General features: G+C 47.1%; 1 protein-coding gene across 1 annotated transcript in view; it reads right to left on the reverse strand.

Moving 5' to 3' along the window:
• LOC139404866 (insulin-like growth factor 2 mRNA-binding protein 2) overlaps positions 1–18,941 on the reverse strand; it is a 90,082-nt gene that overhangs the window by 38,851 nt on the left and 32,290 nt on the right. The window contains exons 5-6 of the mRNA XM_071147400.1: positions 1,391–1,454; positions 61–351 (exon numbers count right to left, since the gene is read on the reverse strand). Of these exons, the coding sequence (XP_071003501.1) occupies positions 61–351; positions 1,391–1,454 (355 nt within the window). The remainder of the gene's footprint in view (positions 1–60; positions 352–1,390; positions 1,455–18,941) is intronic.

The following is an 18,941-nucleotide window of genomic DNA, read 5'->3' on the forward strand; positions in this document are numbered from 1 at the left end:
ATTTGACCAACAAAGGACTGTGTCTATTGCAGATCGACCCATTCTGATCCAACAACGTACTTGGACTGTGTCTGTTTAGTGACGTTCTTGATGGTTTGGCCCTCCTTGCCGATGATGGCTCCTACGAACTGTGTGGGGACCAGCATGCGGAGGGGGAAGTTATGCTGTTTGTGTCGGGGCCCTCCGAAGCCCCCCGAGGGCCCTGGCTGGGGCCCGTCCTGGTCCCTGGACGACCGACATCCCCGACGCATCCGCGGGGCAGGTAGGGGCGGAGCTGCATCCATATCCAGGATGTACGACACCCTGAAGGAGTAGCCCTCAAACTGCTGACCCGTCAACTTCTCTATGGCTCTGTGAGGGGAGAGGAGAGTCAACTTCTCTATGGCTCTGTGAGGGGAGAGGGTTAGCCCTCAAACTGCTGACCCGTCAACTTCTCTATGGCTCTGTGAGGGGAGAGGAGAGTCAACTTCTCTATGGCTCTGTGAGGGGAGAGGAGAGTCAACTTCTCTATGGCTCTGAGAGGGGAGAGGAGAGTCAACTTCTCTATGGCTCTGTGATGGGGAGAGGGTTAGCCCTCAAACTGCTGACCCGTCAACTTCTCTATGGCTCTGTGAGGGGAGAGGAGAGTCAACTTCTCTATGGCTCTGTGATGGGAAGAGGGTTAGCCCTCAAACTGCTGACCCGTCAACTTCTCTATGGCTCTGTGAGGGGAGAGGAGAGTCAACTTCTCTATGGCTCTGTGAGGGGAGAGGAGAGTCAACTTCTCTATGGCTCTGAGAGGGGAGAGGGTTAGCCCTCAAACTGCTGACCCGTCAACTTCTCTATGGCACTGTGAGGGGAGAGGGTTAGCCCTCAAACTGCTGACCCGTCAACTTCTCTATGGCTCTGAGAGGGGAGAGGGTTAGCCCTCAAACTGCTGACCCGTCAACTTCTCTATGGCTCTGTGAGGGGAGAGGAGAGTCAACTTCTCTATGGCTCTGTGAGGGGAGAGGAGAGTCAACTTCTCTATGGCTCTGAGAGGGGAGAGGGTTAGCCCTCAAACTGCTGACCCGTCAACTTCTCTATGGCTCTGTGAGGGGAGAGTCAACTTCTCTATGGCTCTGTGAGGGGAGAGGAGAGTCAACTTCTCTATGGCTCTGTGAGGGGAGAGGAGAGGAGAGGGCAAGGGCTCTGACTTGCCGAGTTAAATAAAGGTTTAAAAAATATAAAAAGGTTTAGGGTGGCTCTGATACTCTTCTTCAGTGCCAAAACACTGTCTGAGCATATCTGACTAGTCTTAGATTAATTATCCCCTCGTTGAAAAAATATTCTAACGTTTCTGCCATACTGATAGTGACAGGTGGGACATCATTTAAACACAGTAATACCACCGACAGATGACTCTACTCACACTTTGGCCTCCTCCTTGGTTGAGTATGTGGCATTCACCACAGCTGTTTCTGTGTCCGTGGTAACTGTGGATGGAGAATGAGAGAGAGAGAGAGAAAGGGTTAGGGTTAGAAACACCACGGCTGTTTCTGTGTCCATGGTAACTGTGGATGGAGAATGAGAGAAAGGGTTAGGGTTAGAAACACCACGGCTGTTTCTGTGTCCATGGTAACTGTGGATGGAGAATGAGAGAAAGGGTTAGGGTTAGAAACACCACGGCTGTTTCTGTGTCCATGGTAACTGTGGATGGAGAATGAGAGAAAGGGTTAGGGTTAGAAACACCACCGCTGTTTCTGTGTCCATGGTAACTGTGGATGGAGAATGAGACAGAGAGAGAAAGGGTTAGGGTTAGAAACACCACGGCTGTTTCTGTGTCCATGGTAACTGTGGATGGAGAATGAGAGAAAGGGTTAGGGTTAGAAACACCACCGCTGTTTCTGTGTCCATGGTAACTGTGGATGGAGAATGAGACAGAGAGAGAAAGGGTTAGGGTTAGAAACACCACGGCTGTTTCTGTGTCCGTGGTAACTGTGGATGGAGAATGAGAGAGAGAGAGAGAAAGGGTTAGGGTTAGAAACACCACGGCTGTTTCTGTGTCCGTGGTAACTGTGGATGGAGAATGAGAGAGAGAGAGAGAAAGGGTTAGGGTTAGAAACACCACCGCTGTTTCTGTGTCCATGGTAACTGTGGATGGAGAATGAGAGAAAGGGTTAGGGTTAGAAACACCACGGCTGTTTCTGTGTCCATGGTAACTGTGGATGGAGAATGAGAGAAAGGGTTAGGGTTAGAAACACCACCGCTGTTTCTGTGTCCATGGTAACTGTGGATGGAGAATGAGAGAAAGGGTTAGGGTTAGAAACACCACCGCTGTTTCTGTGTCCATGGTAACTGTGGATGGAGAATGAGAGAAAGGGTTAGGGTTAGAAACACCACAGCTGTTTCTGTGTCCATGGTAACTGTGGATGGAGAATGAGAGAAAGGGTTAGGGTTAGAAACACCACGGCTGTTTCTGTGTCCATGGTAACTGTGGATGGAGAATGAGAGAAAGGGTTAGGGTTAGAAACACCACAGCTGTTTCTGTGTCCATGGTAACTGTGGATGGAGAATGAGAGAAAGGGTTAGGGTTAGAAACACCACAGCTGTTTCTGTGTCCATGGTAACTGTGGATGGAGAATGAGAGAGAGAGAGAGAAAGGGTTAGGGTTAGAAACACCACCGCTGTTTCTGTGTCCATGGTAACTGTGGATGGAGAATGAGAGAAAGGGTTAGGGTTAGAAACACCACAGCTGTTTCTGTGTCCATGGTAACTGTGGATGGAGAATGAGAGAAAGGGTTAGGGTTAGAAACACCACAGCTGTTTCTGTGTCCATGGTAACTGTGGATGGAGAATGAGAGAAAGGGTTAGGGTTAGAAACACCACAGCTGTTTCTGTGTCCATGGTAACTGTGGATGGAGAATGAGAGAAAGGGTTAGGGTTAGAAACACCACAGCTGTTTCTGTGTCCATGGTAACTGTGGATGGAGAATGAGAGAAAGGGTTAGGGTTAGAAACACCACCGCTGTTTCTGTGTCCGTGGTAACTGTGGATGGTGAATGAGAGAAAGGGTTAGGGTTAGAAACACCACCGCTGTTTCTGTGTCCGTGGTAACTGTGGATGGAGAATGAGAGAAAGGGTTAGGGTTAGAAACACCACCGCTGTTTCTGTGTCCATGGTAACTGTGGATGGAGAATGAGAGAAAGGGTTAGGGTTAGAAACACCACGGCTGTTTCTGTGTCCATGGTAACTGTGGATGGAGAATGAGAGAAAGGGTTAGGGTTAGAAACACCACGGCTGTTTCTGTGTCCGTGGTAACTGTGGATGGAGAATGAGAGAAAGGGTTAGGGTTAGAAACACCACCGCTGTTTCTGTGTCCGTGGTAACTGTGGATGGAGAATGAGAGAAAGGGTTAGGGTTAGAAACACCACCGCTGTTTCTGTGTCCATGGTAACTGTGGATGGAGAATAAGAGAAAGGGTTAGGGTTAGAAACACCACCGCTGTTTCTGTGTCCATGGTAACTGTGGATGGAGAATGAGAGAAAGGGTTAGGGTTAGAAACACCACCGCTGTTTCTGTGTCCATGGTAACTGTGGATGGAGAATAAGAGAAAGGGTTAGGGTTAGAAACACCACGGCTGTTTCTGTGTCCATGGTAACTGTGGATGGAGAATGAGAGAAAGGGTTAGGGTTAGAAACACCACGGCTGTTTCTGTGTCCATGGTAACTGTGGATGGAGAATGAGAGAAAGGGTTAGGGTTAGAAACACCACGGCTGTTTCTGTGTCCATGGTAACTGTGGATGGAGAATGAGAGAAAGGGTTAGGGTTAGAAACACCACAGCTGTTTCTGTGTCCAAGGTAACTGTGGATGGAGAATGAGAGAAAGGGTTAGGGTTAGAAACACCACGGCTGTTTCTGTGTCCATGGTAACTGTGGATGGAGAATGAGAGAGAGAGAGAGAAAGGGTTAGGGTTAGAAACACCACGGCTGTTTCTGTGTCCATGGTAACTGTGGATGGAGAATGAGAGAAAGGGTTAGGGTTAGAAACACCACAGCTGTTTCTGTGTCCATGGTAACTGTGGATGGAGAATGAGAGAAAGGGTTAGGGTTAGAAACACCACAGCTGTTTCTGTGTCCATGGTAACTGTGGATGGAGAATGAGAGAAAGGGTTAGGGTTAGAAACACCACAGCTGTTTCTGTGTCCATGGTAACTGTGGATGGAGAATGAGAGAAAGGGTTAGGGTTAGAAACACCACAGCTGTTTCTGTGTCCATGGTAACTGTGGATGGAGAATGAGAGAAAGGGTTAGGGTTAGAAACACCACCGCTGTTTCTGTGTCCATGGTAACTGTGGATGGAGAATGAGAGAAAGGGTTAGGGTTAGAAACACCACCGCTGTTTCTGTGTCCATGGTAACTGTGGATGGAGAATGAGAGAAAGGGTTAGGGTTAGAAACACCACCGCTGTTTCTGTGTCCATGGTAACTGTGGATGGAGAATGAGAGAAAGGGTTAGGGTTAGAAACACCACGGCTGTTTCTGTGTCCATGGTAACTGTGGATGGAGAATGAGAGAGAGAGAGAAAGGGTTAGGGTTAGAAACACCACAGCTGTTTCTGTGTCCATGGTAACTGTGGATGGAGAATGAGACAGAGAGAGAGGTGTTCTGTCATTTCTCTGCTGTACTGTAGGGGAGATATAGAGAACCACTACTGTAGGGGGATATAGAGGACCACTACTGTAGGGCGATATAGAGGACCACTACTGTAGGGGGGATATAGAGATCCACTACTGTAGGGGCATATAGAGGACCACTACTGTAGAGGAGGTATAGAGGACCACTACTGTAGGACCACTACTGTAGGGGAATATAGAGGAGCACTACTGTAGAGGAGGTATAGAGGACCACTACTGTAGGACCACTACTGTAGGGGAATATAGAGGCCCACTACTATAGAGGAGATATAGAGGTCCACTACTGTAGAGGAGATATAGAGGACAACTACTGTAGGGGAGATATAGAGGACAACTACTGTAGAGGAGATATAGAGGACCACTACTGTAGGACCACTACTGTAGGACCACTACTGTAGGGGTGATATAGAGGACCACTACTGTAGGGGGATATAGAGGATCACTACTGTAGAGGAGGTATAGAGGCACACTACTGTAGGACCACTACTGTAGGGGTATATAGAAGACCACTACTGTAGGACCACTACTGTAGAGGAGGTATAGAGGACCACTACTGTAGAGGAGATAGAGGCACACTACTGTAGGACCACTACTGTAGGGGTATATAGAGGAGCACTACTGTAGAGGAGGTATAGAGGCACACTACTGTAGGACCACTACTGTAGGGGTATATAGAAGACCACTACTGTAGGACCACTACTGTAGAGGAGGTATAGAGGACCACTACTGTAGAGGAGATAGAGGCACACTACTGTAGGACAACTACTGTAGGGGTATATAGAGGAGCACTACTGTAGAGGAGGTATAGAGGACCACTACTGTAGGACCACTACTGTAGGGGAATATAGAGGCCCACTACTGTAGAGGAGATATAGAGGTCCACTACTGTAGAGGAGATATAGAGGACAACTACTGTAGGGGAGATATAGAGGACAACTACTGTAGAGGAGATATAGAGGACCACTACTGTAGGACCACTACTGTAGAGGAGATATAGAGGACCACTACTGTAGGACCACTACTGTAGGGGAGATATAGAGGACCACTACTGTAGGACCACTACTGTAGAGGAGATATAGAGGACCACTACTGTAGGACCACTACTGTAGAGGAGATATAGAGGGCCACTACTGTAGGACCACCACTGTAGAGGAGATATAGAGGACCACTACTGTAGAGGAGATATAGAGGACCACTACTGTAGGGGAGATATAGAGGACCACTACTGTAGGGGAGATATAGAGGACCACTACTGTAGAGGAGATATAGAGGACCACTACTGTAGGACCACTACTGTAGAGGAGATATAGAGGACCACTACTGTAGGACTACCACTGTAGAGGAGATATAGAGGACCACTACTGTAGAGGAGATATAGAGGACCACTACTGTAGGGGAGATATAGAGGACCACTACTGTAGGGGAGATATAGAGGACCACTAATGTAGGGGAGATATAGAGGACCACTACTGTAGGACCACTACTGTAGAGGAGATATAGAGGACCACTACTGTAGGGGAGATATAGAGGACCACTACTGTAGGACCACTACTGTAGAGGAGATATAGAGGACCACTACTGTAGAGGAGATAGAGGCACACTACTGTAGAGGAGATATAGAGGACAACTACTGTAGAGGAGATATAGAGGACAACTACTGTAGAGGAGATATAGAGGACCACTACTGTAGGACCACTACTGTAGAGGAGATATAGAGGACCACTACTGTAGGACCACTACTGTAGGGGAATATAGAGGCCCACTACTGTAGAGGAGATATAGAGGTCCACTACTGTAGAGGAGATATTTTTTTTTATTTTTTTTTATTTTACCTTTATTTAACCAGGCAAGTCAGTTAAGAACAAATTCTTATTTTCAATGACGGCCTGGGAACAGTGGGTTAACTGCCTGTTCAGGGGCAGAACGACAGATTTGTACCTTGTCAGCTCGGGGGTTTGAACTCGCAACCTTCCGGTTACTAGTCCAACGCTCTAACCACTAGGCTACCCTGTCGCCCCAGAGGACAACTACTGTAGAGGAGATATGGAGGACCACTACTGTAGGACCACTACTGTAGAGGAGATATAGAGGACCACTACTGTAGGACCACCACTGTAGAGGAGATATAGAGGACCACTACTGTAGAGGAGATATAGAGGACCACTACTGTAGGGGAGATATAGAGGACCACTACAGTAGGGGAGATATAGAGGACCACTACTGTAGGACCACTACTGTAGAGGAGATATAGAAGACCACTACTGTAGAGGAGATATAGAGGTCCACTACTGTAGAGGGGATATAGAGGACCACTACTGTAGGGGAGATATAGAGGTTCACTACTGTAGAGGGATATTAGAGGACCACTACTGTAGAGGAGATATAGAGGACCACTACTGTAGGGGAGATATAGAGGACCACTACTGTAGAGGAGATATAGAGGACCACTACTGTAGAGGAGATATAGAGGACCACTACTGTAGAGGAGATATAGAGGACCACTACTGTAGGGGAGATATAGAGGACCACTACTGTAGGGGAGATATAGAGGACCACTACTATAGGACCACTAAAATAGGGAGAAATATAGAGGACCACTACTGTAGGACCACTACTGTAGGGGAGATATAGAGGACCACTACTGTAGGACCACTACTGTAGGACCACTACTGTAGGACCACTACTGTAGGGGAGATATAGAGGACCACTACTGTAGGACCACTACTGTAGGACCACTACTGTAGGGCAGATATAGAGGACCACTACTGTAGGACCACTACTGTAGGGGAGATATAGAGGACCACTACTGTAGGACCACTACTGTAGGACCACTACTGTAGGGGAGATATAGAGGACCACTACTATAGGACTACTACTGTAGGACCACTACTGTAGGGCAGATATAGAGGACCACTACTGTAGGACCACTACTGTAGGACCACTACTGTAGGGGAGATATAGAGGACCACTACTGTAGGGGTGATATAGAGGACCACTACTGTAGGACCACTACTGTAGGGGAGATATAGAGGACCACTACTGTAGGACCACTACTGTAGGACCACTACTGTAGGGGAGATATAGAGGACCACTACTGTAGGACCACTACTGTAGGACCACTACTGTAGGGGAGATATAGAGGACCACTACTGTAGGACCACTACTGTAGGGGTGATATAGAGGACCACTACTGTAGGACCACTACTGTAGGACCACTACTGTAGGGGAGATATAGAGGACCACTACTGTAGGACCACTACTGTAGGACCACTACTGTAGGGGGGATATAGAGGACCACTACTGTAGAGGGGATATAGAGGACCACTACTGTCGGGGGATAAGAGGACCACTACTGTTGGGGGATATAGAGGACCACTACTGTAGGGGGATATAGAGGACCACTACTGTAGGACCACTACTGTAGGACCACTACTGTAGGGCGATATAGAGGACCACTACTGTAGGGGAGATATAGAGGAGCACTACTGTAGGGGAGATATAGAGGACCACTACTGTAGGGGGATATAGAGGACCACTACTGTAGGACCACCACTGTAGAGGAGATATAGAGGTCCACTACTGTAGGGGAGATATAGAGGACCACTACTGTAGGGGAGATATAGAGGACCACTACTGTAGGGGAGATATAGAGGACCACTACTGTAGGACCACTACTGTAGGGAGATATAGAGGACCACTACTGTAGGGGAGATATAGAGGACCACTACTGTAGGGGAAATATAGAGGACCACTACTGTAAGTGATGCAGCCTCCTCCAGTCCATCCCCTTTAAAGCCCTGCCTCCTCCAGTCCATCCCCTTTAAGCTCTGTCTCCTCCAGTCCATTATTAAGCCCTGCCTCCTCCAGTCCATTATTAAGCCCTGCCTCCTCCAGTCCATCGCCTTTAAGCCCTGCCTCCTCCAGTCCATTATTAAGCCCTGCCTCCTCCAGTCCATTATTAAGCCCTGCCTCCTCCAGTCCATTATTAAGCCCTGCCTCCTCCAGTCCATTATTAAGCCCTGCCTCCTCCAGTCCATTATTAAGCCCCGTCTCCTACAGTCCATTATTAAGCCCCGCCTCCTCCAGTCCATTATTAAGCCCCGTCTCCTCCAGTCCATTATTAAGCCCCGCCTCCTCCAGTCCATTATTAAGCCCCGCCTCCTCCAGTCCATTATTAAGCCCCGCCTCCTCCAGTCCATTATTAAGCCCTGCCTCCTCCAGTCCATTATTAAGCCCTGTCTCCTCCAGTCCATTATTAAGCCCTGTCTCCTCCAGTCCATTATTAAGCCCTGCCTCCTCAAGTCCATTATTAAGCCCTGCCTCCTCCAGTCCATTATTAAGCCCTGCCTCCTCCAGTCCATCCCCTTTAAATCCTGCCTCCTCCAGTCCATTATTAAGCCCTGCCTCCTCCAGTCCATTATTAAGCCCTGCCTCCTCCAGTCCATTATTAAGCCCTGCCTCCTCCAGTCCATTATTAAGCCCTGTCTCCTCCAGTCCATTATTAAGTCCTGTCTCCTCCAGTCCATTATTAAGTCCTGTCTCCTCCAGTCCATTATTAAGCCCTGCCTCCTCCAGTCCATTATTAAGCCCTGTCTCCTCCAGTCCATTATTAAGTCCTGTCTCCTCCAGTCCATTATTAAGCCCTGTTGGGAAGAGAGCAATTGAGAATTCATGCATCCCAAATGGCAACCAGGGTTGGTCCTGGTCAGTCCCTGGATGGGAGACCAGATGCTGCTGGAAGTGGTGTTGGAGGGCCAGTAGGAGGCACCCTTTCCTCTGGTCTAAAGAAAATATCCCAATGCCCCAGGGCAGTGATTGGGGACACTGGGACACTGGTGGCATGTCTGCTGGGGTGTGTGTAAGTTGACTTGATGTTTTGACCATGACAGTTTACATTCTAAGGTAACATCATGTAATTGAGTCTCCTAAACTTGTTCAACAGCCACACCATTCATTACCAGATTCAGCTGAGGTCTAGAACTTAAGGAATGATTTGTTCCAAAGACAATGCTCTCAGTTTTAGAGATGTTCAGGACCAGTTTATTACTGGCTACCCATCCAAAACAGACTGCAATTCTTTGTTAAGGGTTTCAGTGACTTCATTAGCTGTGGTTGATGATGTGTATATTTGTTGAATCAGCATACATTGACACACATGTATGCTAAAAACATAAAAAGTATAGGACCTAGAGAGCTGCCCTGTGGCATGTTTGACATTAGAGAAGATTCCATTAATGAAAACTCTGTTCTATTAGATAGATAACTCTGAATCCACGATATGGCAGAGGTTCAAAAGTGATAAAACACATGTTTTTTTCAACAACAGGTTATGGTAAATAATATCAAAGGCTGCACTGAAATCTAACAGTACACCTCCCACAATCGTATTATCAATTTCTTTCAACCAATCATCCGCCATTTGTGTCAGTGCAGGTAGTAGTAAATTTAACATTTTAGTAATTTTGCAGACTAACAGGATCAATTAGGGTTACGTGCCTTGGTCAAGGGCACAATAACAGATTTTTCACATAGTCGGCTCAGGGATTCGAACCAGCAACCTTTCGGTTACTGGCCCAACGCACTTAAATGCTATGCTAGACTATCTACGACTACCTGGTAGAGGTGGTGGTAGAGGTAGAGATGGTGGTGGTGGAGGTAGTGGTGGAGGTGGAGGTAGTGGTGGAGGTAGCGGTAGTGGTGGAGTTAGTGGTGCTGGTGGTGGAGGTAGTGGTGGAGGTAGTGGTGGAGGTAGTGGTAGTGGTGGAGGTAGTGGTGGTGGTGGAGGTAATGGTGGAGGAAGTGGTGGTGGTGAAGGTAGTGGTGGAGGTAGTGGTGGAGTTAGTGGTGGTGGTGGTGGAGGCAGTGGTGGAGGTAGCGGTAGTGGTGGAGTTAGTGGTGCTGGTGGTGGAGGTAGTGGTGGAGGTAGTTGTGCTGGTGGTCGAGGTAAAGGTAGTGGTGAAGGTGGAGGTAGTGGTGGAGGTAGTGGTGGTGGTGGTGGAGGTAGTGGTAGAGTTGGTGGGGGAGGTAGTGGTGCTGGTGGTGGAGGTAGTCGTGGAGGTAGAGGTAGTGGTAGTGATGGTGGAGGTAGTGGTGAAGGTGGAGGTAGTGGTGGTGGAGGTAGTGGTAGTGGTAAAGTGAGTTGTGGTGGTGCTGGAGATAGTGGTGGTGGTGCTGGAAGTAGTGGTGGAGGTGGAGGTAGTGGTAGAGGTAGTGGTGGTGGTGGAGGTAGTGATGGAGATAGTGGTGGAGGTAGTGGTGGTGGTGCTGGAGGTAGTGGTGGAGGTGGTGGTAGTGGTAGAGGTAGTGGTGGTTGCGGAGGTAGTGATGGAGGTAGTGGTGGAGGTAGAGTTAGTGGTGGAGGTAGTGGTGGAGGTAGAGGTAGTGGTGGAGGTGGTGGTAGTGGTAGAGGTAGTGGTGGTTGCGGAGGTAGTGATGGAGGTAGTGGTGGAGGTAGAGTTAGTGGTGGAGATAGTGGAAACAACATACCCTGAGGCCGCATTTATTGTAGTTGGCGATTTTTACACAGCAAATTTGAAGAAAACGCAACCAAAGTTCTATCAACACATTGACTGTAGTACTCTTAGGGCTCCCGAGTGGCGCATCACTGTAGTTCCTGGTTCGAATCCAGGCTGTATCACATCCGGCTGTGATTGGGAGTCCCATAAGGTGAAGCACAATTGGCCCAGCGTCATCCAGGTTTGGCCGGCGTAGGTCGCAATTGTTCTTAACTGACTTGCCTAGTTAAATAAAGGTTCCTTGCCAATAATATCCAAGATGGTGTAGATGTCTTTTGTCGTGTCCCGTGTAAATATATTTTTTCTTCGCATATATATTTTATATTTTTCTTAACCCCAACTTCAACATACTCTCCTGCAATCCGCTTCAACCAATGTGGTATGGATCTGCTATTTTCTTTATTTTTGAACCGGAACCCCCAACAGAAGCTAGCCAGCTAACTAGCTACTAGCTAGTAGTCAGCTAGCCACTGCTAGCGGGCATCAGCTACCTTTAGCCCAGACAACTCTCACCAGTCTGCACAGCGCGACTCAAACAGGACGTATTTTTCTCCATATCTCCGGATTCCTACCACAAGCTCTGAACCTTTTCACCTGGATCATCGCAGCTAACTAGCTGCTATCCAAGTGGCCACTCCTGGCTAACGTCTCTGTCCTGAAGCAAACCCCGATTAGCCCGGAGCTAGCCTTGCTAGGGCCATCTCCCGGCTCAGCCACTCCTTGGACTAAAATACCTATTCTGCCAATTGGCCTGGACCCCTTTTACTGCCGACACGGAGCCCTGCCGACTCATCACGACTAGACTACCGACGTAATTCACCCGAGGGGGATTTTCCCCTGAATGCCCATCTGCTAGCCGCGGCCCGCTAGCTGTCTGAAGCATATCGGACTGTTAGCTAAAGAGGCCAATCGGACAAATTCCTTGGCTACTATACCTATTTTGCCAATTGCCCTGGACCCTTTTACCTCACTGAATCCTGCTGATCCATGACAACTGGTCTGCCAGCACGAGGGGGCTACAACAGACATCTTCCGTCGCGACGTCCCTCTAATGCCCTTCTGCTAGCTTGCTAACCCCGGCCTGCGAGCTGGCTGAATCGCAGTGTCTCCGGCCTGCCGAGCAACTCACTGGAACCCTATGATCACTCGGCTACGCATGCCTCTCCCTAATGTCAATATGCCTTGTCCTTTGCTGTATTGGTTAGTAATTATTGTCTTATTTCATTGTAGAGCCTGTAGCCCTGCTCAATACGCATTCGTTAACCCTTTTAGTTCCACCTCCCACACATGCGGTGACCTCACCTGGCTTAAACTATGTTTCTAGAGACAACATCTCTCTCATCGTCACTCAATGCATAGGTTAACCTCCACTGTATTCACATCCTACCATACCTTTGTCTGTACATTATGCCTTGAATCCATTCTACAACGCCCAAAAACCTGCTCCTTTTACTCTCTGTTCCGAACGTACTAGACAACCAGTTCTTATAGCCTTTTGCCTTTAGCCGTACCCTTATCCTACTCCTCCTCTGTTCCTCTGGTGATGTAGAGGTTAATCCAGGCCCTGCCTAGCTCCACTCCCATTCCCCAGGCACTCTCATTTGTTGACTTCTGTAAACATAAAAGCCTTGGTTTCATGCATGTTAACATTAGAAGCCTCCTCCATCAGTTTGTTTTATTCACTGCTTTAGCACACTCTGCCGACCCGGATGTCCGAGCCGTGTCTGAATCCTGGTTTAGGAAGACCACTAAAAACCTTGAAATTTCCGTCCCTAACTATAACATTTTCCGACAAGATAGAACTGCCAAAGGGGGCGGAGTTGCAATCTACTGCAGAGATAGCCTGCAGAGCTCTGTCTTAATATCCAGGTCTGTACCCAAACAATTTGAGCTTCTACTTTTAAAAATCCACCTTTCCAGAAACAAGTCTCTCACCATTGCCGCTTGCTATAGACCACCTTCTGCCCCCAGCTGTGCCCTGGACACCAGGGGCGGCAGGGTAGCCTAGTGGTTAGCGCATTGGACTTGTAACCGAAAGGTTGCAAGTTCAAATCCCAGAGCTGACAAGGTACAAAATCTGTCGTTCTGCCCCTGAACAGGCAGTTAACCCACTGTTCCTAGGCCGTCATTGAAAATAAGAATTTGTTCTTAACTGACTTGCCTAGTAAAATAAAGGTAAAATAAAAATAAAATATGTGAATTGATTTACCCCCCATCTATCTTCAGAGCTCGTGCTGTTAGGTGACCTAAACCGGGACATGCTTAACTCCCCGGACATCCTACAATCTAAGCTTGATGTCTTCAATCTCACACAAATTATCAATGAACCCACCAGGTACAACCCCAAATCCGTAAACATGGGCACCCTCATAGATATCATCCTAACTAACCTGCCCTCCAAATACACCTCTGCTGTCTTCAACTAGGATCTCAGCGATCACTGCCACATTGCCTGCGTCCGTAATGGGTCTGCAGTCAACCGACTACCCCTCATCACTCATCACTCATCACAGCTCATCACTCATCACAGCTCCCTAAAACGCTCCCTAAAACACTTCAGTAAACAGGCCTTTCTAATCGACCTGGCCCGGGTATCCTGGAAGGATATTGACCACATTCCGTCAGTAGAGGATGCCTGGTTATTCTTTAAATGTGCTTTCCTCACCATCTTAAATAAGCATGCCCCATTCAAAAAAATGTTCACTCCAGACTTGACTGCCCTTGATCAGCACAAAAACATCCTGTGGCGTTCTGCATTAGTATCAAATAGCCCCCGCGAAATGAAACCTTTCAGGGTAGTTAGGAACCAATATACACAGGCAGTTAGGAAAGCAAAGGCTAGCTTTTTCAAACAGAAATTTGCATCCTGTAGCACAAACTCCAAAAAGTTCTGGGACACTAAAGTCCATGGAGAATAAGAACACCTCCTCCCAGCTGCCCACTGCACTGAGGCTAGGAAACACTGTCACCACCGATAAATCTGAGATAATTGAGAATTTCCTCCGATACACCTCTACGCAGACAACACCATTCTGTATACTTCTGGCCCTTCTTTGGATATTGTTAACAAACCTCCAGACGAGCTTCAATGCCACACAACTCTCCTTCCGTGGCTTTCAACTGCTCTTAAATGCAAGTAAAACTAAATGCATGCTCTTCAACCGATCGCTGCCCACACCTGCCTGCCCGTCCAGCATCACTACTCTGGACAGTTCTGACCTAGAATATGTGGAGAACTACAAATGCCTAGGTGTCTGGTTAGAATGTAAACCCTCCTTCCAGACTCACAAGAAGCATCTCCAATCCAAAATTAAATCTAGAATCGGCTTCCTATTTCACATACAAAGCCTCCTTCACTCATGCTGCCAAACATACCCTCATATGTAACCCACCCCGATGTAATTTACAAAATAGCCTGCAAGACTCTACTCAGCAAATTGGATGCAGTCTATCACAGTGCCATCCGTTTTGTCACCAAAGCCCCATATACTACCCACCACTGCGACCTGTATGCTCTCGTTGGCTGGCCCTCGCTTCATATTCATTGCCAAACCCACTGGCTCCAGGTCATCTATAAGTCTCTGCTAGGTAAAGCCCCGCCTTATCTCAGCTCACTGGTCACCATAGCAACACCCACCCGTAGCACGCGCTCCAGCAGGTAGATTTAACTGGTCACCCCCAAAGCCTATTCCTCCTTTGGCCGTCTTTCCTTCCAGTTCTCTGCTGCCAATGACGGCAACGAATTGAAAAAATCACTGAAACTGGAGTCTCATATCTCCCTAACTAACTTTAAACATCAGCTGTCAGAGTAGCTCACAGATCATTGCACCTGTTCATAGCCCATCTGTAAATAGCCCATCCAACTACCTAATCACCATTGCACATAGCCCTACCTCCCTAATCTTACCTCATTTGCACACACTGTATATACATTTTTTCTATTGTGTTATTGATTGTACATTTGGGAATTTCATGTGTTACTCTGTGTTGTTGTTTGTGTCGCACTGCTTTGCTTTATCTTGGCCAGGTCGCAGTTGTAAATGAGAACTTGTTCTCAACTGGACTACCTGGTTAAATAAAGGTGAAATAAAAATAAAATCAGATGACCTGGCCTCCGCAATCCCCTGACCTCAACCCAATTAAGAAGGTCTGGGATGGGTTGGAGTGAAGTGAAGGAAAAGCAGCCAACAAGTGCTCAGCATATGTGGGAACTGTTTCAAGACTGTTGGAAAAGCAGTTTTGGTTACTACATGATTTTATATGTGTTCACTATTATTATACTATGAAACAAATAGTAAAAATAAAGAAAAAACCTTGAATGAGTAGGTGTGTCCAAACTTTTGACTGGTACTGTATTATAGTCAATGCCACTCCAACATTGCTCGTCCTAATATTTATATATTTTTTAATTCCATTCTTTTACTTTTAGATTTGTGTATGGTTGTGAATTGTTAGATATTACTGTAGTGTTGCTGCTATAAACACAAGCATTTCGCTACACCCGCAATAACATCTGCTAACAGTGGTAGAGGTAGATTTAGTGGTAGAGGTAGAATTCCCTGCGTCCCTGGTTCGCGCCCAGGTCGGGGAGAGGGGACGGACGTAAAGTCTATACTGTTACATAGAGTCGCAATTCAATGGCTCAGACAAGAGAGGTATGTGGCAGGGTCTACAGTCAATCACGGACTACAAAAGGAAAGCCAGCCCCGTCGCAGACCACGATGTCTTGCTCCCAGACAAACTAAACAACTTCTTTGCTCGCTTTGAGGACAATACAGTGCCACTGACATGGCCCGCTACCAAAACCTGCGGGCTCTCCTTCACTGCAGCCAACGTGAGCAAAACATTTAAACGTGTTAACCCTCGCAAGGCTGCCGGCCCAGACGGCATCCCCAGCCGCGTCCTCAGAGCATGCGCAGACCAGCTGGCTGGTGTGTTTACAGACATATTCAATCAATCATTATCCCAGTCTGCTGTTCCCACATGCTTCAAGAGGGCCACCATTGTTCCTGTTCCCAAGAAAGCTAAGGTAACTAAGCTAAATGACTATCGCTCCGTAGCACTCACTTCCGTCATCATTAAGTGCTTTGAGAGACTAGTCAAGGACCATATCACCTCCACCCTAGCTGACACCTTAAACCCACTCCAACTTGCTTACCGCCCCATTAGGTCCACAGAAGATGCAATCACACTGCACACTGCCCTAACCCATCTGGACAAGAGGAATACCTATGTAAGAATGCTGTTCATCGACTACAGCTCAGAATTTAGCACCACAGTACCCTCCAAACTCGTCATTAAGCTCGAGACCCTGGGTGTCAACACCGCCCTGTGCAACTGGGTCCTGGACTTCCTGACTGGCTGACCACAGGTGGTGAGGGTAGGAAACAACATCTCCACCCCGCTGATTCTCAACACTGGGGCCCCACAAGGGTGCATTCACAGCCCTCTCCTGTACTCCCTGTTCACCCATGACTGCGTGGCCATGCACGCCTCCGACTCAGTCATCAAGTTTGCGGACAACACTACAGTGGTAGGCTTGATTACCGAGACGAGACGGCCTACAGGGAGGAAGTGAGGGCCCTCGGAGTGTGGTGTCACGAAAATAACCTCACACTCAATGACAAAACAAAGGAGATTATCGTGGACTTCAGGAAACAGCAGAGGGAGCAGCCCCCTATCCACATTGACGGGACAGTAGTGGAGAAGGTGGAAAGTTTTAAGTTCCTCAGCGTACACATCACTGACAAACTGAAATGGTCCACCCACACAGACAGCGTGGTGAAGAAGGCGCAACAGCGCCTCTTCAACCTCAGGAGACTGAAGAAATGTGGCTTGTCACCAAAAACACTCAAACTTTTACAGATGCACAATCGAGAGCATCCTGTCGGGCTGTATCACCGCCTGGTACGGCAACTGCTCTGTCCACAACCGTAAGTCTCTCCAGAGGGTAGTGAGGTCTGCACAACGCATCACCGGTGGCAAACTACCTGCCCTCCAGGACACCTACACCACCCGATGTCACAGGAAGGTAAAGATCATCAAGGACAACAACCACCCGAGCCACTGCCAGTTCACCCCGCTATCATCCAGAAGGCGAGGTCAGTACAGTTGCATCAAAGCTGGGACCGAGAGACTGAAAAACAGCTTCTATCTCAAGGCTATCAGACTGTTGAACAGCCATCACTAACATTGAGTAGCTGCTGCCAACATACTGACTCATCTCCAGCCACTTAAATAATGAAAAATTTGATGTAATAAATGTATCACTAGCCACTTTAAACAATGCCACTTAATATAATGTTTACATACCCTACATTACTCATCTCATATGAATACTGTACTCTATACCATCTACTGCATCTTGCCTATGCCGTTCGGCCATCGCTCATCCATATATTTATATGCACATATTCTTATTCATTCCTTTAACCTTGTGTGTATACGGTAGTTGTTGTGAAATTGTTAGATTACTTGTTTGATATTACTGCATGGTCGGAACTAGAAGCATAAGCATTTCACTATACTCGCATTAACATCTGCTAAGTATGTGACAAATACAATTTAATTTGATTTAGTGGTAGAGGTAGATTTAGTGGTTGTGGTAGATTTAGAGGTAGAGGTAGATTTAGTGGTCCTGGTATAGGTAGATTTAGTGGTATTGGTCGTGGTAGAGGTAGATTTAGTGGTAGTGGTAGAGGTAGATTTAGTGGTAGTGGTAGAGGTAGATTTAGTGGTAGTGGTAGAGGTAGATTTAGTGGTACTGGTAGAGGTAGATTTAGTGGTATTGGTCGTGGTAGAGGTAGATTTAGTGGTAGATTTAGTGGTAGTGGTAGAGGTAGATTTAGTGGTAGAGGTAGATTTAGTGGTAGATAGATTTAGTGGTAGAGGTAGACATAGATTTAGTGGTACAGGCAGAGGTAGTGGTAGAGGTAGATTTAGTGGTAGTGGTAGAGGTAGGGGTAGATTTAGTGGTAGAGGTAGATTTAGTGGTAGAGGTAGATTTAGTGGTAGAAGTAGATTTAGTGGTAGAAGTAGATTTAGTGGTAGAGGTAGATTTAGTGGTACAAGTAGATTTAGTGGTTGAGGTAGATTTAGTGGTACTGGTATAGATAGAGGTAGTGGTAGAAGTAGATTTAGTGGTAGAGGTAGATTTAGTGGTAGAGATAGAAGTAGATTTAGTGGTAGAAGTAGATTTAGTGGTAGAGGTAGAAGTAGATTTAGTGGTAGAAGTAGATTTAGTGGTAGAGGTAGAAGTAGATTTAGTGGTAGAGGTAGATTTAGTGGTACTGGTATAGGTAGAGGTAGAGGTATATTTAGTGGTAGTGGTAGATTTAGTGGTAGTGGTAGAGGTATTGGCAGAGGTAGATTTAGTGGCAGAGGTAGATTTAGTGGTAGTGGTAGATTTAGTGATAGTGGTAGAGGTAGATTTAGTGGTAGAGGTAGTGGTAGAGGTAGATTTAGTGGTAGAGGTAGATTTAGTGGTAGAGGTCGAGGTAGATTTAGTGGTAGAGGTAAATTTAGTGGTAGAGGTAGAAGTAGATTTAGTGGTAGTGGTAGAGGTAGAAGTAGATTTAGTGGTAGAAGTAGATTTAGTGGTAGAGGTAGAAGTAGATTTAGTGGTAGAAGTAGATTTAGTGGTAGAGGTAGATTTAGTGGTACTGGTATAGGTAGAGGTAGTGGTAGAAGTAGATTTAGTGGTAGAGGTAGATTTAGTGGTAGAGATAGAAGTAGATTTAGTGGTAGAAGTAGATTTAGTGGTAGAGGTAGAAGT

This window comes from Oncorhynchus clarkii, unplaced genomic scaffold (genome assembly GCF_045791955.1).
Source record: "Oncorhynchus clarkii lewisi isolate Uvic-CL-2024 unplaced genomic scaffold, UVic_Ocla_1.0 unplaced_contig_4472_pilon_pilon, whole genome shotgun sequence".
In the NCBI taxonomy this organism is placed as follows: Eukaryota; Metazoa; Chordata; class Actinopteri; order Salmoniformes; family Salmonidae; genus Oncorhynchus; species Oncorhynchus clarkii.